Genomic DNA, 27,380 nt, shown 5'->3' on the forward strand with positions numbered 1-27,380 from the left:
TAAACATAACAAGAGACTAATTGAGCTAACGTCTATTTTTTCTGTTTTGTGAATTCCACACAATTGTATGCGTACACATTAAGCCACTTTCTGGCCTTTTTCAATTGGTGTCAAAACATAGACACAAAATGCTGGAGTAACTCAGTGGACCAGGCAGCATCACTGGAGAGAAGGAATAGGTGACGTTTCAGGCCGAGACCCTTCTTCAGACACGTTTCTCGACCCAAAACGTCACCCATTCCTTCTCTTCAGAGATGCTGTCGGTCCTGCAGAGTTTACCTTTGATGTAAACCAGCATCTGCAATTCCTTCCTACACATGGTGTCAAAACAACAATGTTAATTCCCAGGATAGCGGGACTGTCATATGTTGATTGAACGGAGCGGCTGGGCTTGTATACTCTGGAATTGGATGAGAGGGCATCTTATTGAAACATATAAGATTATTAAGGGTTTGGACACGCTAGAGGCAGGGAACATGGTCCCGATGTTGGGAGAGTCCAGAACCAGGGTCCACAGTTTCAGAATAAGGGGTAACCTATTTAGAACGGAGATGAGGAAAAATATTTTCACACAAAGAATTCTCTGCCTCAGACGGCAGTGGAAGCCAATTCTCTAGAGGCTTTCAAGAGAGAATTCGATAGAGCTCTTAAAGATAGTGGAATAAAGGGATATGGGGAGGAGGCAGGAACGGGGTACTGATTGTGGATGATCAGCCATGATCACAGTGAATGGTTCGATCGCAGTGCTGACCGAAAGGCCTACTCCTGCACCTATTGTCTATTGTCTATTGTCTACTGCCTATCATCACCTGAAGTCCAACACATAGGAAAGGGGAAAGACACTTTGTAAATTGCATGGATTGATGGATGAGGAGAACGTTTTCTGACCATTTCACTGAATAAATTATCTTTGAAACAACTTTTATACTGTCGCAACCAATTACAAGAAGTTTTTTTGTTTGCATATCCAGAACCATGCCAATAGAAAAACCTCAGGCTTATATCACCCTGGTATAATTTCAGAATCCTTTTACACAAAATAAACTTAATATGTTTTTTCTTACAGTAATAAAAGATAATTCATCTTTAATTACTGATAATTCATCTTTAATTCAAACAGGGGATTTTTTTCACTATTTCACTGTATATATTCACTATTTCCAGAAAATTATAGTGACAGTAATGTTTTGAATGTTTTCACAATAATCTAATACATTTCAGTAGTTGATTGGAGGCGGAGGAGATTACCAAAGTTCATTAGTTTGCAAGTGATAGGAGCAGAACTAAGCCATTGGGCCCATCAAATCTATTCCGCCATTTAATCACGGCTAATCTATCTTTCCCCATAACCCCTAACACCCGTATTAATCAAGAATCTATCTATCTCTGCCTTAAAAATATCCATTGACTTGGTCTCCACAGCCTTCTGTGGCAATTTTAGTTTAGCCTAGTTCTGCGAAAACAGGCCCTTTGGCCCACCAAGTCCACACCGACCAGCGATCCCCGCACATTAACACTATCCCACACAATCTAGGGACAACTTACACGTAAACCAAGCCAATTAACCTACATAGCTGTGCGTCTTTGGAGTGTGGGAGGAAACCGAAGATCTCAGGGAAAACCCACGTGGTCACAGGGAGAACGTACAAACTCCGTACATACAGCACCCGTAGTCGGGATTGAACCCGGATCTCCGGCGCTGCAAGCACTGTAAGGCAGCAACTCTACCGCTGCACCACTGTGCTGCCCAATTCCACATATTCACCACCTTCTGACAAAATAAACTCCTCCTCATCTCCTTCCCAAAGGAACGTCCTTTAATTCAGAGGCTATGGCCTCTGGTCCTAGACTGTCCCACTAGTGGAAGCATCCTCTCCACATCCACTCTGTCCAGGCCTTTCACTGTTCGGTAAGTTTCAATGAGGCCCCACTCATCCTTCTAAACTCCAGTGAGTACAGGCCCAGTGCTAGCTAGGGCTATCAACTATACCAGGATTGTTTCTGCTCGGGTCATTAATTCTGCACAGTTAGTGTGCTTTGAGTTGCACCAACCAATCGCTCTCTCTGCATAAGGTATATAATGGAAGATGGCAAGTTATAACTTATGGGAAAAGAGTCCAAACTATTTAACTTCTAGGTTGACCTTTTGAATGCATTCTACAAGTGAATATTCAAGCAAAAAAAAAATTCAGTCATTGGATGTGACAGTATAAAAATTATTTAAAAAACAACAACAAAAAATTCTCTCATCCAGCCATCCATACACTTACGTGTGTTATTTAGAGCCGCTGGCAAGCAGGGGTACTGTTATTCTTCTGGTTTCAACAAACAAACTGCACATTATGAATTAAATTAAATGTCATGTCACCTTCTTAATCTTTTTAATATCTGGATCTTCATCCTCTGGATTTCCTTGGTATGGCCGCATCCGTTCATTAGTCTTGTTCACAGCAACAATCTTAGTAACAAAGGAAAAATAATCAGAATAACAGTGGACATGGTACCTGGATAAATTCACAGGCTATGCAGTTATATTTGATCTGTCTTGATACTGACTGTATCATTTATTATATCTGTAACTCTTTCTCAAAAGACCTTAAGATTTGCACTGTAATATTGCTCTTTTTAACTGTTAAAATTGCGCAATTATGCCCCTGTCCCACTTAGGAAACCTGAAAGGAAACCTCTGGAGGCTTTGCGCCCCACCCAAGGTTTCCGTGCAGTTCCCGGAGGTTACAGGTGGTTGCAGGTAGTGGAAGCAGGTAGGGAGACTGACAAAAACCTCCGGGAACCGCACGGAAACCCTGGGTGTGGCGCAAAGTCTACAGAGGTTTCCGTTCAGGTTTCCTAAGTGGGACAGGGGCATTAGGAGTCACTGCGATTAAACAGCATTTTATGCATTGTATAGACTATAGAGATACAGTGTGAAAACTTTACGCCCCCCCCCCCCCCCACCCCAGTCCACGCCGATCAGCGATCACTCCATACACTTGCACTATCCTACGCAATAGGGACTATTTACAATTTTACCAAAGTCGATTAACATACAAACCTGTACATCTTTGGAGTGTGGGAGGGAACTGGATGCACGCACGCACGCACGCGGGGAGAACGCACGCGGTCACTGGAAGAATGTACACACTCTGTACTAGACAGCACCCGTAATCAGGATCAAACCCAGGTCTCTGGTAACGACAGCAGCTCCACCGTTACGCCACTGTGCTGCATGTCATCTTGTTTTATTACAAGATCCACAATTGATCATCGAAGGTACACATAAATGCTGGAGCAGCAGCATCTATGGAGATACCTTGAGGAGATTTCACAAAAATGCTGGAGCAGCAGCTGCAGTTCCTTCTTAATTTACAGTTCCATCTGCACTTCCTTCTTAATTTTCCAGCATCTGCAGTTCCTTCTTAAACACATTGTCTACTCCACTGCGACATCTCCTCAAGATATCTCCATAGATGCTGCTGCTCCAGCATTTTAGTGTACCTATCCACAATTGATCATATTCAGTGTCATAGAGTCATAGAGTGATACTGTATGGAAACAGGCCCTTCCATACGGTCCATATCCCTCCAAACCTGTCCTATCCATGCACCGTTCCAATTGTTTCTTAAACATTGGGATAGTCCCAGCCTCAACTACCTCCTCTGGCAGCTTGTTCCATACACCCACCACCCTTTGTGTGAACAAGTTACCCCTCAGATTCCTATTAAATCTTTTCCCCTTCACCTTGAACCTATGTCCTCTGGTCCACGATTCCCCTACTCTGGTCAAGAGATTCTGTGCATCTACCTGATTTATTCCTCTGATGAATTTATACAACTCTATAAGATCACTCCTCAACCTCCTGTGCTCCAAGGAATAGAGACCCAGCCTACTGAACCTCTCCCTGTAGCTTAGACCCTCTAGTCCTGGCAACATCCTCGTACATCTTCTCTGAACCCTGTCAAGCTCGACAATATCTTTCCTATAACATGGTGCCCAGAACTGAACACAATATTCTAAATGCGGCCTCACCGATGACTTACACAACCGCAACATGACCTCCCAACTTCTATACAGTTCTCAGCACATCAACTTCACTCTGACTGGTGAAGGCCAATGTGCCAAAATCAGTGGGTCATTGATTGAATAATATTAGTCTTTTATTCATTCATGCACGACATTGCAAAGGCCACCAATCAATCTATTGTCAAGTTCTAATCATTCTCGGGAAATTGGCAGTGAGCTTCCATCTTGAATTGCTCAAAAATGAATGAGGACTTCTGGGCTCCAGTGGCAATGATGGAACACTGATATATATATTTCCAAGTAAGGACGTGACTTGTAAAATAGTGCTGTGTATCTGCTGTCCACGCTTTCTCATGGAAAAGGTTTATGGGTATTCAAGGTGATGTCATAAACATCAGTTTCAGTTTCAGTTTCAGTTTACAGTACAATCAGTTTTATTCGTCACATTGCACATAAAGTGCAAGTGAAATGAATTTGCCAGCAGCGGTACAATGAAAAGGAACACACATAAACACACTAAAAATTTAACACAAACATCCACCACAGCATTCATCACTGTGGTGGAAGGCACAAAAATTGGCCAGTCCTCCTCCATTTTCCCCCGTGGATGGGACCTCAACCCTCCCGCAGTCATCGCTGCGGGCGTCCAGATGTGCAGACAAGGTATAAAGTCCAGGTAAGTCCTGAAACGGTGCCTCCCCCACCGGAGACCGCAGCTTCAAGTTGGTGTAGACCGCAAGCCGCAGGCCAGCAGTCCGAGATTTAAAGTTTGTACCGCAGCCAGAAGCACCACAGACTGCAGGGCGGGCAGTCGAAGCTCCCCCCAGGGATCCCCGGCGAGGGACCTCACTTCCTGACGGTAAGTCCCCAAGGGTAAAAGTTGGCCGCGGGCCGGCAGTCGGAGTCCGAGCTTCTTCTTCTCCCCGGGTCCCCCACGAGGAATCCCAGGCTGTGGACGCCGCGCCAGCTGGAGCTCTGCAGACCACGGCTTCAGGCTGCTGGCAGCCGGGGGCCAGCAAACGGAGCGTTCCCCTCCGGCTCGCCCGCTCCACGCCGAGGGTCCGCGCTGCGCCCGCCACTAAAGCCCTGGGCGCGTCTCTGGGAAAGGCCGCACCGATCCTTGCTGCTAGGCCACGGGGGAGGCGACATGGAAAAAGTCGCCTCTCCGTGGAGGAGGCGACTGAAACGGTTAGATGTTAGATTATACTGATAGATATGGAAACAGTGTTTGAGAGGACACAAAAGGGTTGCTCAATGTGTTTAGAACTACTTTACCCTGTGGAGGAGCTCACTTGAAATACTGCCTTGTTTCTGTCCTAGAATTTACTGGTATTTCTTTGCACAATGGCTTCAACAAAGAGATATTTGCTATATTTGAATCAAATAGATCATTTTTCACCTCATTAAACTTACGACTCGAACAGATTGTCAGAACAGCATGGTAATTATGATGCAAAACATTGCCACTCATATTTTGTAAGCGTCGACATGCTGCACATCACATCAACATTCTTATCCAATCTATTCCATTTGCCACTTCGTCAAAATAATGTACAATATTTCCAGGTTTTAGACCCAAAGCATTAAATTTCAATTGTAAAATCCACAATATTCCTTTGCTAATTGACCTCCAATGGATGTTTTGTCTGTTGTCGGTGTTTATCCTGATTACTGTCAGGCTTCTAAACAAATTATTAATTCTAATGAATCATTGCTTCCATTAGCTCACACGTTCAGAGTCAATCTCCACCATAAAAGCTGCCACTTTTTGCATTTCAAGACATTTAATGAAACTACCTTTTTGCTATCATTAGTCATATTGTGCTCCTGACATTTCTGTCCTACACTGATCATACAATAAGTACAATAACATTTAGAATGTTGAATAACATGATGCTGAACTATTCCTGACTCATAATGCCCCAACCAATGAAGGCAAGCATATCATTGGCCTTCTCTACCACTCTATTGTCACTTTCAAGAAGCTATGGACTTACCCCCCAAGATCCCTCTGTACATCAATGGGGTTGAGAGTCATTCCATTAATTGTGTATTTTCACTTTACATTTGACCGCCCAATGTGCAACATCTACAATTGCTCGGATTAAACTCCATCTGCCGTTCCACCGCACATTTCTGTACCTGATCTATATATTGCTGTGTACTTTGAAAACCTTTCTCATTGTCCGCTACTCGACCAATTTTGCAGCAATCGGCCAACTTACTGAAAAGCTCATCGACCCATCCACATTTACATCCAAGCCGAGTGTAGATATCACAAACTACAGGCCCCAGCACAGATCCCTGCACTATTTCCCCACTCTTACAATACAAGACATCATCATTACGTGGTAACATTTACAGGTATCCTCTACTGTTGCCACACCTACACAGTAATCTTTACAAATACTGTGGCTTCTCCAAATTAAATGGAATGCCAAATGATTCAAACTGTCGGTCTGGTCATACAGTTTAACCTCAAGAGTCAAGTCAAGAGTGTTTTATTGTCACGTGTCCCAGATAGAACAATAAAATTCTTACTTGCTGCAGCACAACAGAATATGTAAACATAATACACTGTAAACAATATAATAAACAAGAAAAAAAAGTTCAGTTTGTGTATATATATATATATACACATACTCACACATACACACGTACATATATATAAATATAAACATATATATAAGCATACACGCACGCACACACACGTCCGCATAAATATAAACAAAAAATAATAGTGCAATAATAATAATAGTCTATGGAGCTCAGATCTTGTCAGAGGTTGTCGTGTTTAATAGCCCGATGGCTATAGGGAAGAAGCTGTTTCTGAAACTGGACACCCCTTCAACATAAAATTTGAAATAGAATCATTACCTTAACAAAACAAAACGAAGTCAGCACCGGCGACAACCTACGTCACCTGGCGACAACCTACTTTAACCTGGCGACATCTACGGCAGCACCTACGTCAGGAGAAGTCAAGCATGCTCATTGGCGTCAAACCCATTGTCGACGACTGTCTCCGAAAATTTTTCAACATATTGAAAATCCAACGGCGACCAGAAAGACGCTACGAGTCATTGGGCGACTGAGGAGACTACTCACGACCATACAGACGACACCCTGTCGACCATGTGGCGACAGCCTGTAGTCACCTAAATAATAGCCTAAGTGGGACAGGCCCTTAATATGTGTTTCCATGTTGAAGCAGAATATAAAGCAGAATAGTAAAACATTCTTTAGGTACATGAAGAGGAATAAATTAGTTAAGGCCAAAGTTGAACCCTTGAAACCTAAAAAGGTGAATTTATTATGGGGAACAAGGAAATGGCAGATGAATTGAACAGGTACTTTGGATCTGTCTTCACTAAGGAGGACACAAACAATCTTCCGCATATAGTAGTGGCCAGAGGATCTGGGGTGACGGAGGAACTGAAGGAAATTCACATTAAGCAGGAAATGGTGTTGGATAGACTGAAGGGACTGAAGGCTGATAAATCCACAGGGCCTGATTGTCTGCGTCCCAGGGTACTTAAGGAAGTGGCTCTAGAAATTGTGGATACATTGGTGATAATTTTCCAATGTTCTACAGACTAAGGATCTGTGGATTGGAGGGTAGCTAATGTTATCCCACTTTTTAAGAAAGACAGGAGCGAGAAAACAGGTAATTAGAGACCAGTTAGCCTGACATCGGTGGTGGGGAAGATGCTGGAGTCAATTATAAAAGGTGAGATAGTCGAACATTTGGATAGCAGTATCAGGATCGGTCCGAGTCAGCATGGATTTACGAAGGGGAAATCATGCTTGACTAATCTTCTGGAATTTTTTGAAGATGTAACTAGGAAAATGGACAAGGGAGAGCCAGTGGATGTAGTGTACCTGGACTTTCAGAAAGCGTTTCATAAAGTCCCACATAGGAGATTAGTGGGCAAAATTAGGGCACATAATATTGGGGGTAAAGTGCTGACATGGATAGAGAAGTGGTTGGCAGACAGGAAACAAAGAGTAGGGATTAACGGGTCCCTTTCAGAATGGCAGGCAGTGACTAGTGGGGTACCGCAAGGCTCGGTGCTGGGACCGCAGCTATTTACAATATACATCAATGATTTGGATGAACGGATTCAAAGTAACATTAGCAATTTTGCAGATGACACATAGCTGGGTGGCAGTGTGAACTGTGAGGAGGATGCTTTGAGAATGCAGGGTGACTTGGACAGGTTGGGGGAGGGTAGATGCATGGCAGATGAAGTTTAATGCGGATAAATGTGAGGTTATCCACTTTGGTAGCAAAAACAGGAAGGCAGATTACTATCTAAATGGTGTTAAGTTGGGAAAAGGGGAAGTACAACGGGATCTGGGGGTCCTTGTACATCTGTCTATGAAAGTAAGCATGCAGGTACAGCAGGTAGTGAAGAAAGCGAATGGCAAAATCAATAACCCCACTCTGACCATCGACGGCACCACTGTCTCCCCATCTCCCCAGGCCTGCAACCTTGGCGTGATCTTTGATTCCACCCTCTCCCTTGAGCCTCACATCCGCCATGTAATTAAAACCTCCTTCTTTCATCTCCGCAACATCGCCAAACTCAGACCCTCTCTCACACCGCCCGCTGTTGAAACACTCATCCATGCCTTCATCTCCTCCCGACTGGACTATTGCAACTCACTTCTCCTTGGCATCAGCTCCACCTACATCAACCGACTCCAACTGGTCCAGAACGCAGCCACCCGACTCATCACCCATACCAAATCCTGGCATCACATCACTCCAGTCCTCAAACAACTTCACTGGCTTCCCATCTCCCACCGGATCACCTACAAAATCCTGATTCTCACCTACAAAGCCCTCCATAGAAACATAGAATCCTGCCATCCTCAGCCCTCGCCATTCAAAGATCCTGATCACCATACCTGCCTTCTCTCCATACCCCCCCCCCCCATATCTCATCTGCCCCCCCATATCTCACTGACCTCCTCTCCCCTACCAACCCTCACGGTCCCTCAGATCCACATCAGCCGGTCTCCTCTCCATCCACAAGTCCAACCTCTGCAGTTTTGGGGACAGAGCCTTCTCCAGGGCAGCTCCCAGGCTCTGGAACTCCCTCCCCCAACTGATGCGCAATTCCGTGTCCCTCACCATCTTCCAGTCCCGTCTCAAGACCCATCTCTTCACCTCTGCCTATCCTTAGCCCCACGTCCACCTCCCTTTTCATCTGTGCATTAATTGCCTCATACTGTGTTTTGAATTGAATTCTGTCTTTACTTTGTGTACTAGTCATGTCTCTACTATTTATTTCATTCCCCTTACATGTTTTTCCTCTACCTGCTAAATTTTTGTAAGGTGTCCTTGAGACTCTTGAAAGGCGCTAATAAATAAAATGTATTATTATTATTATTATTATTTATAACAAGAGGAATCGAATATAGGAGCAAATAAGTCCTTCTGCGGTTGTACAGAGCCCTAGTGAGACCACACCTGGAGAATTGTGTGCGGTTTTGGTCCCCTAATTTTTGGAAGGACATTCTTGCTATTGAAGGAGTGCAGCGTAGGTTAATTCCCAGGATAGCGGGACTGTCATATGCTGAGAGAATGGAGAATCTGGGCTTGTGCACTCTGGAGTTTAGAAGGGTGAGAGGGGATCTCATTGAAACATATAAGATTGTTAATGGTTTGGACACGCTAGAGGCAGGAAACATGTTCCCGATGTTGGGGGAGTTCAGAACTAGGGGCCACAGTTTAAGAATAAGGAGTAAGCCATTTAGAACGGTGGAGACAGGTTCTCTGGATGCTTTCAAGAAAGGGCTCTTAAAAAGAGAGGAGTCGGGATATGGGGAGAAGGCAGGAACGGGGTACTGATTGGGGATGATCAGCCATGATCACATTGAATGGCGGTGCTGGCTCGAAGGGCCGAATGGCCTACTCCTGCACCTACTGTCTATTGTCTATTGAAGGAATAGACAATAGGCAGTTGGGGGAGGCCCATCAGCCGTGTCTAATTGAATATGGCGCCGGTGATGTGGTAGGGACGCAAAATAACGTCGTCTCCCCGCCCGTGTGCAGTGGGCCCGGACGGGATCAGATCACCATTTTCACTACATCACCTCGTGTCTGGATGAGTGGTGGATTAATGCGTTGGGGGAGGGGGAGTCGGATCCAACGGGTCCACTCGTGTTTTACATCAGGAGTGTCAAACTACCCGCCAAGGGGTCCAATCCAGCCTGCGGGATAATTGGGGTAGAAAAAAGGAGCGCCCTCTCCTCCGGGCCCGGGGATACGGTGTCTGCCCATCCGGTTGATGACCTGCATCCGTGCGTTGGAGCCTCGCCGCCAGTCAGCCTGTCGTCCAGGGAGTGGGTCCGCTTGCCAGCGGTCTAGAGAGGCCGTTCTCCCGTCGCTGGGCGTGAAAGGGAACGGGAACGACTGACTCTGAACCCAGTCCTGGCAGCGGCCGTGACCCCGACACCAGGCGTCACTCCAGCCGGGCCCACGCCCCCCCCCCCCCCCCCCTCCCCCGTTGCAGGCCTTCCAATGCTGCGAAGGAGGGAGGGAGGGGAGAGAGGGTGGGGAGTGAAGGGGGGGGGATAGAGAGAGGGGAGAAGGGGGGGAGGAGTAGGGGGGAGAGAGAGAGAGGGAAGGGGAGGGATGGAGAGAGAGGGGAAGGGGGATGGAGAGATAGACGGGAGAGAGGGGGAGGGGGAGAGGGGGGAGGGGGAGGGGGAGAGGGAAAGGAGGGGGGGAGGGAGGAGGGGGAGGGAGAGGGAGAGAAGGAGAGGGGGAAAGAGAGTGGGGGAATGAGAGAGGGGGGGAGGGGGAGTGAGCGAGGGGGCGAGGGAGGGGGGGAGGGAGGGGAGAGAGAGGGAGAGGGGAGGGGCGAGAGGGAGAGAGAAATAGGGAAGGGAGAGGGAGGGGAAGGGTGGGAGAAGGTGTGGAAGAAGGAGGGGGAGGGGAGAGGGAGAGGGAGGGAGCAGTCACTACCAGGTAGTTTAGTTTGAGGCTAATTAGAGGCTATCTGTGTTCTTTGTCTGAGTTTGATTGCTGTGTTGTTAACGTGTGCCCACAAAAGAAAAACACAACAACAAATAACATGCAGGAAGCGTTTTTGAACATTTCAGGAAATACCAACAAATTCCAGGAAATTTGGGATTCTATTTCAGGAAAAAAAAATTTGAGATGTGGAATCACTGCCCTTAACTTTTTAAACCATTAAGCTAAATGGTTTATCATTGTCAAAGATACTGAGAATTTGTGAGTTAGTCGTGATAAAGCCGCTGTCCATGTCATTGGAGTAAAGCAGAATGTAGAAGAGAATGAAATATCCATCTATTTTTTTCCTGTCCAGCTATCTATCAATACAAAACAGTTTTATTTGTTGATACTACTGACCTCAGCTTTCAATCTTTCAATTTCAGTGTCTTGATCCTCAAGTTGCTGCCGTAGTTGATAGGCTGCGATTTTCTCCGTTTCCACTATCTGTACCAGATGAATATACTTCTGCATCAGTATCTCTCGCTCAATTACTATATCACAGTAACTAGGAGAAAAATAGAGAAACACTGAATGAATGCAATGCCCCTTGCTTGCAATCGACTTGCAATTTTTAAACAATAAACCACAAACAACTTGAAGAAAACTCTTAATTAGAGAATAGGAGGCGGCATGGTGGTAGAGTTGCTTGCTGCCTTACAGCGCCAGAGACCCAGGTTCCATCCTGATTACAGGTGCTATCTGTACGGAGTTAGTATGCTCTCCCCATCACCTCCCACATTCCAAAGACATACAGATTTGTAGGCTAATTGGCTTTGGTTAAATTGTAAGTTGTCCCCAGTGTCTGTAAGGTAGTTCTAGCGTACGAGGACCACTGGTCAGCATGGACTCGGTGGGCCGAAGGGCCAGTTTTTGCTCTGTATCTCTAAACTAAACTAATGTCTGGGAATATGGTGTCCACTTAGCTTTTGAATGTTCCTCATGCACTCATTCACACATCTAACAGTTGATATTTATGAGATCTAAACTTTGCCGTAATTGTTGAAATGAGTGCAAAAACATGCAATAAATTAACTATATCCTTAAAAATATAGACTTTATGTTGCAGTAATGACTTTAGCCAAAGAAAGGTGCTACCCCAAAAAGCTGGACCTTTCATTCATTTTCATCGAGTTTCAAGGTAGAGTTTTTGTTCAGACTCAGGGTTTAATAGGTAAATATAGAGACCAGAGACCAGAGGCCAGCATAAAAATAGGCCATTTGGTCGACCAAACCACGCCAACTATTAAGCACCCATTGCAATGAACCTATACTATGTATCCTGCCCATATGGCCGTGTGATATAATAGTAAGATTAAACGAGAGCTTACCAGTTTGAAGTTTGATCTTTATTTCATGAGGAGTAACGTTGAGGGGTTACGTGAAAACCCCGTCCAGTACGCATGCGTGTCAATCTTCAAAGCAGCGGTGTGAAATCACAGATAACAGCTATTGAACTGAACATAGTAAGATAAGCCAACCATGATACCAGTTGAACTTTATGATAGAGGGCTGGGAGCGGAGGGCATGTAATCCCTCAACGTTACTCCTCATAAAATAAAGATCAAACTTCAAACTGGTAAGTTCTCGTTTAATCTTACTATTTTACTTCGGAGTCACGTGAGTGACTACGTGAAGATTTTAAAGCTCTGATTTCATGCCGTGGAACCGAGTCCAGGCGTCATACACTGCATCAGTAGGCCAATGATGAGTGAACATTAAGAATGCGTTCAGACATGACATAGATATAGACATGTTGATGCTATTAATGAATAATAGTGGCAATAGTAACCTCCCTCAACCTGGAGGAAGTATGAACCATACCTAGCATAGAGTTGGCAAATACCCCTGATCTGGCAATAGGTTTATTCTGAATATTTGGACAGATCAATAGTTTGACCATCCTGCAACCGCTAGGATGTGGTCCATCCCTGCTGCTGAGGTATAGCGGTCCTGGTGGAGTGAGACTCAATGTCAATATACAGTCCTGTATATGCAAGACCCATATAACCATCTGGAGAAGGTTCGTAGTAATTCCTTCTAACAAGATTTTATGTAACTAATAATATTGCTGTCAGTCTATAAGGCTCTTAGGAACCTTGACATACTGGTGTAAATGCGCAACCCAAGGTCCATGGGATATGCAACTCTAGTTTGGTCTTGTGTCCCTGTCTAATCTGCTTGATTAATCATAAACAAAATGTTATTATGGCACGCAGATATGATCATCCTATCCAATGTTGCAATGACTGGACCCGTAGCGCTGTACTCAGTGCCATGGCGTAATCACTAGTACGTGAGTATGACCATGGGCAGGGATGTTGCTGGTGCCCATCGGTGAAGTGACGTAGTACAATGTTAACAACCCATATCTCTGCGTCCCTAAGCCTGGGAGGTTTTAAGCTGACGATACCTTCATATTCTGGATATCAGAGGGTGACCGGACAGAGTCGTTCCTATGCAGATTGCTGCTATTTGGTGCTATCCCTGCAATCTGTAGTGAGCACTCTTAACGCTTATGGTTTGACAACCCGAGCCGCAGAAACGATCTCTCAGAGTCTGTAAGTCTATGAATTGATTATATCATGCAGAGGATGGTTTCAACATCACAACTGAACCAGCATCTTTTTATCCGGAAATAACCATGTAAGGTTTTATGTTAATTCTTCGCCTCAGCAGGAGCCATAGGTATATAACCCAGGCAGGCACTATGAAAACCCGGAAGCGGGAATCTTGCGTGACTCCGAAGTAAAATTGCAGCTTTTATTGTGCATCCTGATAAAGTTATCTGATCCCAGACATTCAAAACTGCATATCAATGATATTCATCTGTACAGCGGCGCATACACAATTGAAAGAAAAACGGCCAAAAATTTCTCTTGGAGATTGCACACTGCACGGATAATTTTACATGACATTTTAGAAAATGTGTCAAATCTTCCCTCGTGTTGTATGCAGCAAAGCTTATGTCGACAATGATTTAATTACTTGTGACACTTGTTTTATTTAAATGTCACTTCAAAGAACAAGCTTGATAAGGATTGGCAATGACAAAGCTTGGTGAAGATTAGTAAGGGAAAGGATACTTTTAAAAAGCCTTCTTGCTTTTCTCTGATAGTGCAGATCTAAGCTGTGGGTATTTTTTGTAGAAAAACAGAAGCAATCCTAAAATCCACACCTTAAAACAAATAATTAATAAAGGTTAGTAGACACAAAATGCTGGAGTAACTCGGCGGGATAGGCAGCATCTCTGGAGAGAAGGAGTGGGTGACGTTTCGGGTTGAGACCATTTCTTCAGACTGATGCCGGGGGAGTGGGCGGTACAGAGGTAAAATGTAGTTGCAGGCAGTGAGACTGGTCGGAGAACTGGAAAGGAGGAGGGAATGGAGAGAAAGGGAAGCAAGGGCTGCTTGAAGTTCGAGAAGTCAATGTTCATACCGCTGGGGTGCAAGCTACCCAAGTGAAATATGAGGTGCTGTTGCTCCAATTTGTGGTGGGCATGGACCGATTTAACCATACATGCGGTAACATCATCACCACTCTAAGAGCACAATTAACCTAAAGAAGAGCACTGGCTCAAAATGTCACCCATCCCTCCACAGATGCTGCCTGGTCCACTGAGTTACTCCAGCACTGTGTGTTTTGCTTAAGATTCCAGCATCTGCATTTCCTTGTTTCCCCAATTTACGAGTATTGAGTTCTTAGAATCAGTTATGATTCGTCAAGAGTGTTCAGTATAAATAAACAATAATAGTGCAAAGTCATAACTTAAGCATAGAAGTGTGAAAGCGCACACCTCCAGATTCAAGGAAAGTTTCTTCCTAGCTGTTATCAGGCAGCTGAATCATCCTACCACTACTAGAGAGCTGTCCTGAACTACTATCTACCCCTCTGGTGACCCTCGGACTATCTTTGATCGGACTTTACTGGCTTTACCTTGCACTAAAATGTTATTCCCTTATCGTGCATCCATACATTGTAACTGGCTCGATTGTAATTATATATTGTCTTTCCGCTGACTGGATAACACGCAACAAAAGCTTTTCACTGTACTTTGGTACATATAACAATAAACTAAACTGAACGGAACAAGTCTGTATAGTTCAGAATCTATCTGGAGGTTGTAGTGTTTAATAGTCTAATCGCTGTAGGAAAGAAGTGGCTCCTGAACATGCGTGTTACAGTTTTCAGGCTCCTTTAAGTGATGGACTGGACGGTGTTCATCACTCTTTGCAATCTTCTTCATACCCAGGCATTCAAGTTGCCGAACCAGGCTGCCGAACATCAACCTCATCCTACAGTTTGCAGCAAAAATTCCTTTTAACCTATTGGATTATTATTTTTCCAATAAAAGTAATCTTGCATCTTTCCCATTCCTTGACTATATACAGGATGTAATAAAGATACCATTTGCATTCATCACTACCATCTAACCAGGTTGTTTGTAAATGCTTAGCTTGTGAAATTGGGGTTGAAGATTGCAACCTTCACGTGATCCGCCCTGTTTCAACGAATGCAATCAACCATTGCGTGCACAAACAAATTAGATCAAGTAGATGTTGTCCTATAACTTTAGTCTGTGCATGCATTACGCAAGCAGAATACACAAAGCTTAATGGAAACAAATGATCGGATAATCAGTTTTAGTTCAGTAGCTTATCTGCAAGAGGCAACTGTAGTCCAGCAGTCTAGATTAATTCTCTATTTTTCCAGATAAGTGTTACACCTTTGTGAAAAATGCCTCTATATAGCGCCATAGCTCAGGCTTGTATACTCTGGAATTTAGAAGGATGAGAGAGGATCTTATTGAAGCATATAAGATTATTAAGGGTTTGGACATGCTAGAGGAAGAATACATGTTTGCGATGTTGGGGGATTCCAGAACCAAGGGCATTTACGTTCACAGTTTAAGAATAAGGGGTAAGCCATTTAGAACGGAGATGTGGAAACACTTTTTCATACATAGAGTTGTGAGTCTGTGGAATTCTCTGCCTCGGTGGAGGGCAGTGGGGGCCGGTTCTCTGGAAACTGGAGAGCTAGATAGGACTCTTAAAGATAGCAGTCAGGGGATATGGGGAAAAGGCAGGAACGGGGTACTGATTGTGGATGATCAGCCATGATCACATTGAATGGGCTCGAAGGGCCGAATGGCCTACTCCTGCACTTATTGTCTATTGAATGTCACAAACATTGCATCATCATTTGTGTCCCACTTTGATTAGCCCAACAGTGGCAATGTGCCACAGAGGTTTGCAAGTGTCCTCCAAATCCAGAGGGCAAAAGAAGGGCCTCAACCTGAAATATCAATAGACACAAAATGCTGGAGTAACTCAGCAGGACAGGCAGCAACTCTGGCGAGAAAGAATGGGTGACCTTTCTAATCAAGTCTTCAGAAACGTCACCCAGGAAACCTGAACGGAAACCTCTGGAGACTTTGCGCCCCACCCAAGGTTTCCGTGCGGTTCCCAGAGTTTTTGTCAGTCTCCCTCCCTGCGTCTACTACCTGCAACCTCCGGCAACCACCTGCAACCTCCGGGAAACGCACGGAAACCTTGGGTGGGGCGCAAAGTCTCCAGAGGTTTCCCTTCAGGTTTCCTAAGTGGGACAGGGGCATAAGTAATGGCATGGTCATTTTCTTACTCAGGATGCTGGATTTTGTGCTGGGAACAATATCCACTGTGCCACATGCCCAAAATGCTGTAGGAAACCAAGACCAAAATAAATACATGGGAATCACCTTGAAGGCTTGTGATTCTAGTCATGCTGCCTGGCTGGGAAACAATGTTTAAACTTTGTACCCTCAGAAGTCCCCTCTACTAATGCCAGGGATTAAGATGTTGATTATTTCCCCCATCACCCTGCTCGTTTCACAGACATTTTGAGGTAGTTTGCCGATTACTGGACTCTCTGCGGAAAGGTTTAATGGGATATGGGCCAAAAGCAGGTAAATGGGACTAGCTTAGTTGGAGCATCGTGGATGAATTAGGCTGAATAGCCTATTTCCTGCTCTATGACTGCGACTCCAAAAGCTGCTACCTGAAAGAATGCTGGCAACTAACTGCTCAAAAATGGCAGTGTGTGTGGGCTTGAGAAGAGGATCTGGCTGGGTAATACCAAAGGTATTTACCAATTTGAATGCTTGTTTGCCTCCCCTCATCACTTCTCTTGAGATGGATCAATGGGTTACAACAGCTTTCCAAATGCTTCCAATGCCAAATCCAGACAAAGATTTGGTAGATTGCATTCTCATGGTGCCATCTCATGGCAAAGGCTCTCAACATCTCAGTGCCCTCGTCGTTATCCACTCCTAACAGGAGCATTGCTGGCTTCTCTGAGTATTGCCGGCATCTCCTTCCTTGCGTTTTACATATAATAATGAGATACTGCAGATGCTGGTTTACCAAAGAAAGACACAAAGTGCTGGAGTAACTCAGCTGGTCAGGCAGCATCTCCAGAAAACAGTTTGTTCACTATCTACCATCACATGCGTGAGGTTTCTCCGAGATCTTCGTTTTTTTCACACACTCTGAAGATGTACAGGCTTGTAGGTTAATTGGCTTGGTGTAAATGTAAAATTATCTCTAATGTGTGTAGGGTAGTATTAATGTGCGGGGATCGGTGGGTCGAAGCGCAAATACTTCCGCATTGTATCTCTAAACTAAACACTGATCTGTTTTGTAAAAAATGGCTAGTATGTTCTGTGTGCTGAAGCAAAGCAAGAATTTAATTGTCCTATCAGGGACACATGACAATAAACTCACTTGAACTTGAACTTGAACTAAATTAAACTGAATTATGTCACCTATCCATGATCTCCAGAGATGTTGCCTGACCCGCTGAGTTACTCCAGCACTTGCACCGTGTTTTGTATTTTACTGAATTGCTTTCAATGACTTTCCTTTGATGTAACTGACTGCAACAACTACACTGGCATATTGTGTGGCCAGCTGCGGCTTTAATTCAGCTTTATCTGACACCAAAGTACAACAATGTGTTTGGCATTTTAAATTTCCACCATCTGATCAGCCCACTCCAGACGATTCATTTTCCTGTTGTGATCAATCTTGTTTGCATGTATGCATTATTCAACAACTTTCTCTACCTACCCTTCAGCTCAGTGTTTCAAGATGTCAGTTGTGGTGATTGCGAGACAGCAATAACCACATATTTCCATTTTAACCAAGCTGCCCTTGTTCAAAGCCCAACTACTAATTTGAATACACAATGAACATTAATTGAATGGTGTAGGAAGGAACTGCAGATGCTGGTTTAAACCGAAGACAGACACAAGAAGCTGGAGTAACTCAGCGGGACAGGCAGCATCTCTGGAGAGAAGGAATGTGTGACGTTTCAGGTCGAGACGCTTCTTCAGACTCAAAATTAAATGGTTCCATGGAATTCAGTGTCTAAAGCTGATGAAAGAAAAAGTCAGTGAAAGACAAAGTAATTTGATGGTAAATTTGAACACTTAAGAATTGTCTTTGAGGCAAAGTTACATTTTCAAAATGGTAAGAATGATTCAGAAGACAATACATTCAAATTAGTAGCATGGTGGCGCAGCAGTAGATACAGCCCTTACAGCAGCAGAGACCCGGATTCCATCCCGACTACGGGTGCTGTCTGTATGGAGTTTGTACGTTCTCCCCATGACCGCGTGGGTTTTCTACAAGATCTTTGGTTTCCTCCCACACTACAAAGGCGTACAGGTTTGTAGGTTTATTAGCTTGGTATAAAATATAATTAATTTGTCACTAGTGTGTGTAGGATAGTGTTACAGTGCTAGGATCACTGGTCAGCGCGGACTCGCCAAAGGGCTTGTTTCCACGCTGTATCACTGTTTAAGGATAAGGGTAAGTCTTTTAGGACTGAGCTGAGCAAAACATTTTTCACACAGAGAGTGGTGAATCTCTGGAATTCTCTGCCACAGACGGTAGTTGAGGCCAGTTCATTGGCTATATTTAAGAGGGTTAGATGTGGCCCTTTGGCTAAGGGATCAGGGAGTATGGAGAGAAGGCAGGTACGGGATACTGAGTTGGATGATCGGCCATGATCATATTGAATGGCGCTGCAGGCTCGAAGGGCCGAATGGCCTCCTCCTGCACCTATTTTCTATGTTTGTATGTTTCTAAACTAAACTAAACTAAACATTAACTGACCTCTCTCTATGTGCTGATCCGTGCAATTATTTGCATATTTAGCCCAAGTTGCATCCTTTGTACATATTTACAAGGTATGTTTTACCACAGAGCAGAGTTTATACAAAAGTTGATTTAAATGGCTAGATGGATGCAAATACTGTTGGATGTGAATGTAAATACATTGATCAGTGTTATACTAGGTCCAAATTTCCATTTTGAAGAAAAATGGGCTAGTTGCTGTGGAATAAGTCAAAGAACCATGAAGAATTCCAATGGTCTAAGGAATGAATTATACTTTTAAGATAGTACAGATGAGATAGATTATGTTGGATTGAAAAAATAAAACTTGGCAAATAATGAAAACTGAAGTAAAAATTTGAGTGTAAATTAGTCAGCAAGGGCTAATGTTCCAAGAGTAACAATGAACGATCTCAGTCAAAGTAGTTTTGCTTTTATTTTATGTTTGAATATGGGCTCTGGTGTGCTAATTTGTGTTATTCCAACTTTGTAAATTCCATATTTAAAGGAATTGCGATGCATATAAACAATTAAAGGCAAATCAGTGAGGTCCAACCCCACTAGTGGGACTAGTGTAGATGGGACAGTTTGGTCGGCATGGGCAAATTGGGATGAAGGGCCTGTTTCCATGTTGTATAACACTATGATTCTCAATTGTGCTTCACTGTTTACTTCCTTTTAGTTTTGTTTCGATATAGAGGAAACCGGCCCTTCCCCCCACCAAATCCGCTTTGACCAGGGACAATTTACAATTTTACTGAAGCCAATTAACCCATAAACCTGTACGTGGCTGTATGGAGTTTATACATTGTCCCTGTGATCTGCATGGGCTTCCTCCGGGATCTCCGGTTTCCTCCCGCACTCCAAAGATGTACATTTTTGTAGACTAATTGGCTTGGTATAATTGCAAATAACCCCTTCGTGTGTGTAGGATAGTGTTAGTGTGCGGGAATCATTGATCGGCGTGGACACGGTGGGCCATAGGGACTGTTTCTGTGTCGTATCTCTAAAGTCTAAAGCTGCTGCACTGGAGTTGAGCTTCCGGCCCACATTCAAACTAAAGTCAAAATAAATCATTGCCTGACAATGGTTTCAAACAACTAGAACTAATCACACAGGAATAAAATATTATTGAATTTTGTGTAATTCTCCAACTATAATATTAGGATTTATGTCAGTATTACAATGCATTGGCTAAAATGTTTTTAAGAAGCTGTGACAGGGTTGATTAATACAATTCCACAGAGAGATGATGTAGAGCCCAGTAAAGTACTCTCATTTAAAATCATCTCTACAGTCTTTGTTTGAATAATCTCAAAACCAGGCATCCCAACTACCTCCACAGTCAATGTTCGCAACACAATAGGGTTTCAGCCCAAAAAGTTGCCTATTTCCTTCGCTCCATGCTGCTGCACCCACTGAGTTTCTCCAGCATTTTTGTACCTTCGCAACACAATTATCTAATTCCACTTTGAGAATACTGCACAAATTTACTCAGTATCAAATTCCACAATTTCAGGCAATTCATTCTTTCCACTGTGTTAGAACTGGCCAGTTCTGCAGTAAGGTATACATCTGTACTTTCCGCACATTTTTTTTTTCTCCTTGCGATGCAGATCTCCTGAGCATCTCATGATGCTCTGGGCTGTATTCAATTGCTTTTAAAGCAGACAAAAATGCTGGAGATATTCAGCGGGTGAGGCAGCATCTATGGAGCGAAGGAGGTGACGTTTCGGTTCGAGACCCTTCTTCAGACTTCACTGCTTTTACATTCCTCTATTTGTTTCTCTTTTTAAATGTCCTCATTAATCTATCTCAGAATATTGAAAGGCTTGGATAGGGTGGATGTGGGGAGGATGTTTCCACAGGTGGGAGAGTCTAGGAGTAGAGGTCATAGCCTCAGAATTATAGGACGTTCTTTTCGGAAGGAAATGAGGAGGAATATCTTTAGTCAGAGGGTGGTGAATCTGTGGAATTCTTTGCCACAGAAGGCTGTGGAGGCAAAGTTAATGAAGGCAGAAATAGATAGATTCTTCATTTGTACGGGTGTCAGAGGTTATGGGGAGAAGGCAGGAGAATGGGGCTGAGAGGGAAAGATAGATCAGCCATGATTGAATGGCGGAGTAGACTTAATGGGCTGAATGGCTTAATTATTCCTATTCCTATTCCTTATGACCTTATGATTTTTTGCCCTAGGTCGAGCACCTGCTGTCTGTATGTCTCCAATATTTAGACAATGCAATTCTATCATGCAGTGCACAAAATATTTACACCGTATGATTTTTAGTTCAAGTCTTTTCCCCCACAATTCAAACTATGACACTATTAATTAGACTTGAGCACCTCTTGATGTTATAAGATCATAAGTTCTAGTAACTGAATTATGCCATTCAGCCCATCAAGTCTACTCTGCCATTCAATCATGGCTGATCTATCTTCCTCTCTCAACCCTATTCTCCTGCCTTCACCCCATAACTCCTCACACCCATATTAATGAATGTGTCCAGAAATAAGTAGAATATAGAACATTTGCTCCTTTTAGGAAAAGGGGAGATGCAACGAGACCTGGGTGTCATGGTACACCAGTCATTGAAAGTAGGCATGCAGGTGCAGCGGGCAGTGAAGAAAGCGAATTGTATGTTAGCATTCATAGCAAAAGGATTTGAGTATAGGAGCAGGGAGGTTCTACTGCAGTTGTACAGGGTATTGGTGAGACCACACCTGGAGTATTGCGTACAGTTTTGGTCCCCTAATCTGAGGAAAGACATTCTTGCCATAGAGGGAGTACAGAGAAGGTTCACCAGACTGATTCCTGGGATGTCATGACTTTCATATGGAGAAAGACTGGATAGACTCGGCTTGTACTCGTTAGAATTTAGAAGATTGAGGGAGGATCTTATAGAAACTTACAAAATTCTTAAGGGGTTGGACAGGCTAGATGCAGGATGCAGGAAGATTGTTCCTGATGTTGGGGAAGTCCAGAACAAGGGGTCACAGTTTAAGGATAAGGGGGAAATCTTTTAGGACAAAGATGAGAAAATCATTTTTTACACAGAGAGTGGTGAATCTGTGGAATTCTCTGCCACAGAAGGTAGTTGAGGCCAGTTCATTGGCTATAATTAAGAGGGAGTTAGATGTGGTCCTTGTGGCTAAAGGGATCAGGGGGTATGGAGAGAAGACAGGTACAGGATACTGAGTTGGATGATCAACCATGATCATATTGAATGGCGGTGCAGGCTCGAAGGGTCGAATGCCCTACTCCTGCACCTATTTTCTATGTTTCTATATTTCACCACATTGTTGGAATAATAGTAGCATTAGTGGAAAGGTCGGGGCGGCAGTTGATGATGGCGCCGACCAACGGAGGAGGACGGACCACGTGGAAGTGAGGACACCGCAGCCGAGGGAAGGAACAAAGGACCCGGCGTGTGGGGACCGCCGTGAGGGGGGTGAACGAAGGGGGAACTTTGTAAGAGCCCTTTATGTGGTCACTGTTTGCACACCGTGGGAATGCAAGCAAAGAATTTCACTGAGACTTGTCACATGTATTCAATTCAATTCACATTACAGTTCTCCAGCTCTCAAATGAAAATTGAATCCTCTACATCCCCGTCACTCACACTGATGCGCAGCAGTCAGCTCTTGTCCCAAAACTAACGGGTTTAGTTTAGTTGTGAGACACATTGTGGAGACAGGCCCTTTGGCCCACCAAGTCCGGGCCCTTTGATCAGTGATCCCCGTACATTAACACTATCCTAGACACACTGGGAACATTTCATATCTTTACCAACGCAAATTCACCCATAAACCTGTACATCTTTGGAGTGTGGGAAGAAACTGGAGCGCTTGGGGAAAATCCACAGAGGTCATGGGGAGAACGTACAAACTCCGTAAGACAGCACCTGTAGTCCGGATCGCACTCGTAGTCAGGACCGAATCTCTGGCGCTGTAAGGCAGTAACTCTACCGCTGCACCACCGTGCCACTGTATTTTAAAAATTGAATGGAACTTACATATCTAGGGCATATTATTACAGAACAAATGACAGATGATGAGGATATTTATAGGCAACGACGCATGTTGTATGTACAGGCAAATATTCTCTTGCATAAATTTGATGCATGTGCAGATGTGGTGAAGATGTCGCTATTTAGAGCATACTGCACACCACTCTACACTGCGCACTTGTGGTCGAACTATTTAAAGACAAGTATGCAGAGACTAAAGGTGGCATATAATGATGCCATGAGAACACTGCTAAGGCAACCTAGATGGTGTAGTGCAGGTAATACGTTTGTGGCTGCAGGAGTCAGTACTTTAGAAGCTATCCTAAGACACCACATGTATAAATTCATTTGCAGGATAAATGACTCTAAAAATGTGCTTATTATGGCCTTGTCAAACATAAGGGTTAGCACTACACGCTACGAATCCCAGCTGTGGAGACACTGGTATCATTGTCTCGTTGTAGTACATTGATCATCTTTTAATCTGGATTTTTAACTTATGCATTGTGCTTTTTTGTTAATATAAATTATGATGTTTTTATAAGTGATTTACAAAGATTTTATATGTATTTATGATATTTGATATGCAATGCATTTCTAATGTAATGTTGCCCCTTGTCTGGACCTTGAGTCCGTAATAAAGTTTATTGTTATTATTATTACACACTGCATCATGGCTGACTTTGTGCAGCTGCTTGTGGACAATTAGTTTAAAAAATTTTACAGGGCACTGTCCAAGTTGTATAAAGTGACAATGTTCGCAATGCAGTGAAACACCCTTTACAATGCAAAGGGAGATAAGCCAGCCAGTGACATCCTGGTGTTCTGTGGACTCAGAGACATGAGTTTTCTTTGAGTGTTCTGATAAGCTGGAAAGGGTGTAGAGAAGATTTACAAGGATGTTGCCAGGACCTGAGAGCCTGAGCTACAGGGAGGGGTTGAGTAGGCTTGGACCTTATTCCTTGGAACGCAGATGAGGGGTGATATTTTTATTTATTTATTTATTAGTTATTTATTTCGGACAGAATAAAAGAATAAAAAGCAAATGTGAAACAGCATACAAAAAAACAAAACAAAAATATTTATAAAGTGTCATAAACAATATCTATAAATAAATGAAATCATATATGTCCGAAAAGGAGCAGGAAGAAGCCAAAGCTTATTAATTCCCACCCCTTATTCAAATGCTTGTAATGATCTCATACAAATTTAGCAGCTATATGTACACCATATGTACACCAGCCACTATATGTACACCAAATTATTTACATTTGAACAAGAAAAAGAAAAGAAAAAACCCGCAAATACTATACAGTATCTTAGTCATATATACAACCCATCACTCTATAATCACCCTTCCCAATACAATCAGTATAACAAATATCACAATCACCTATCCTCATCCCAATATCCTTTTAAACAAGTGTTTTTGTACATCTTTTTAAACTGAATTATGCTTGTGCTAAGTTTTATCTCCTGTTCCAGACCATTCCACAAATTCACACCACAGATTGCTATGCACATACTTTTAAGAGTTGTTCTGACATTGAGTTTTTTTAAATTATGTTCCCCTCTCAAATTATACCCACCCTGTCTTTCCATAAACAGTTTTTGTATATTTCTTGGAAATAAATTATTTCTTGCTTTGTACATGATTTGCGCAGTCTTAAATTTAACCAGATCAGTGAACTTCAGTGTATGCGACTTGATCTTACAGAGGTATACAAAATTATGAGAGGAATAAATTGGGTGGAAGCACAGAGTCTCTTGTCCAGAGTAGGGCAATCTAGAACCAGAGATAATAGGTTTAAGGTGAGGGGGGGGATGATTTAATAGGAACCCAAGAGGTAATTTTTTCACACAAAGAGTGGTGGGGGTATGGAACGAGCTGCAGGAGGAGGTAGTTGAGGCAGGGATTATTGCAACGTTCAGGGAACATTTAGACAGGTACATGGATAGGACAGGATTGAGGGATATGGGCCACACGCAAGCAGGTGGAACTAATGTGGGTCAGTGTCGGCAATTTGGGCTAAAGGGCCTGTTTCCACACTGTATGACTGTGATATACGGGATGATTTCAAAAATATATCCCAAGTTTCAATAAATGTGTCTGCTCTATGAAGGCACAAGAATTACAAGTGGCACTCGTGTCTAATTTATGGGATAATGAGAATAAAGGCCCTCAGTAACATCGATGTGGGACACCACAACCAGTAAATACAGGCAGCGCTCAAATTCTCAGACATTGATCATTCCAGACTTTACTGAAAAATCATTTTTAATGAGGCAATTAGAAATATGGCTGCAGCAAATGAAAAAAAAGAACATTTCATTCTGTGATTCAAGTCTGTTGGGCAGGAAAATCAGCTTCACCTCTAATCTCCCTTTCTTGTCTTAAGTCCTTGAAAGCAAAATACAATTGGTGATAGAAAAAATAAAATGCTGAAAACTATCTTTCATGCATTCTGATGAAAGGTTCCTCTCACACTCTCTAGGTGCTGCCAAGTATGTATTTTCTATTTTTGTTCTCTTAAAGGCAATGCCACCTTCTCAATCCATGCCCATCTGAGAGTCAGAATTAAAGGATTATACGGCACAGAAAATATAGTCTACTCAGCTCACCACATCTATGCCAACCATCAAGTGAAATACAAAGTGCTGGAGTAGCATCTGTGGATGAGGGATAGACACAAAACGCTGGGGTAACTCAGCAGGACAGGCAGCATCTCAGGAGAGAAGGAATGGGTGACGTTCATGAGGAAGGGTCTCAACCTGAAACGTCATCCATTCCTTCTCTCCAGAGATGCTGCCTGTCCAGCTGAGTTACTCCAGCATTTTGTGTCTATCTTCCGTGTAAACCATTCCTTCCTACACATCCGTGGAGGGGACTTGACAAACAATGTTTCAGGTCAGGGCCCTTCCTCAGGACTGATCGGCCTCGGTATCTGCAGTCTCTTGCATCTTCAGCCACCAAAGTACCTGTCGCTATTAATCCCATTTGTCATCACTTGGTCTGCAGCCTTCTCTGCCTCGGCAACGCAAGTCCTTTTCCAATACTTCTTAATTGCTTGAGATTACGCCCTGTACTCAGGCAGTGCATTCCAGACTTCAACGCAACCTCTGGATGAAAAACATATTTCTCAGATCCCCTTTTACTACTTAAAACTATGGCCTCTTTTGTTGGATATCTCCGCTGTGGGACAAAGTCTCCTACTATCACCCAATCTGCTGGGCCATTCATAATTTTATACACCTCTAATAGGAACACTCTACCTCAGCCTCCTATACTCCAAGGAGAACAAAAGCAGTCTCTCTTGCTTCTTCTAATAGCTTCTAATCAGACAGCAAGCAGCATTGAGAATCTCCTCCAGAGCAATTATATCACTGCAATAGTGTTGCAATCAGAATTGCACACAGAATCCCAACTGTGGCCTAACCAATCATTTATTTTGTTGTCCCACAACCTCCCTGCTCCTAGTTTTAGTTTAGTTTACTTTAGAAATACATCACAGAAACAGGCTCCAGAGATCCCCGAACACTATCCCCAATCCCCTACACACACCAGGGTCAATTTACAAATACACCAAGCCAATTAACCTACAAACCTGTCCATTTTCGGAGTGTGGGAGGAAACCGGAGATCCCGGAGAAAACCCACGCAGGCCATGGGGAGAAGGTACAAACTCCATACAGACAGCATCCATAGTCAGGATCAAACCTGGGTCCCTGGCGATGTAAGGCAGTGTGGTATATGTGGTTTATCACTATAGTAGGTTTCCAATCACAGCCACCCTCCACTACAATATTGCCAGGCCAATTTTGGATCCAATTCACCAACTTGTCTTCGATTCCCTTCCATTCCTCCAACTCAAACTCTTGGTCCTTACCTAATTTCCTTCACCCCTCCCCCCCATGGCTGCCAAGAACATATAATATGGGTTTTTGTTACAAAAGTCAACCTCATTTTCATTTCTCTTTCGATTTCCCTGCCCATATTAAAAACTAGATCAGCCAAACTTTACCCCACCCTTATAATATCACCTAAGCTAATGATACTGATACCTTGGTGAGCGAGACTGTTATTTTTCATATGCGATGATCTTCTGACTAACCCTTTAAATTGGTTGAAGAAAAAATCTTCATTGGCATTCAGAGCAATTCCATCAGTTCC

The 27,380-nt window shown here is 43.4% G+C and overlaps 1 protein-coding gene across 1 annotated transcript in view; it reads right to left on the minus strand.

Moving 5' to 3' along the window:
- rasgrf2b (Ras protein-specific guanine nucleotide-releasing factor 2b) overlaps window positions 1-27,380 on the minus strand; it is a 220,075-nt gene that overhangs the window by 152,652 nt on the left and 40,043 nt on the right. The window contains exons 3-4 of the mRNA XM_055631130.1: window positions 11,408-11,555; window positions 2,369-2,458 (exon numbers count right to left, since the gene is read on the minus strand). Of these exons, the coding sequence (XP_055487105.1) occupies window positions 2,369-2,458; window positions 11,408-11,555 (238 nt within the window). The remainder of the gene's footprint in view (window positions 1-2,368; window positions 2,459-11,407; window positions 11,556-27,380) is intronic.

Source organism: Leucoraja erinacea, chromosome 3 (genome assembly GCF_028641065.1).
Source record: "Leucoraja erinacea ecotype New England chromosome 3, Leri_hhj_1, whole genome shotgun sequence".
Lineage (NCBI taxonomy): Eukaryota > Metazoa > Chordata > Chondrichthyes > Rajiformes > Rajidae > Leucoraja > Leucoraja erinaceus.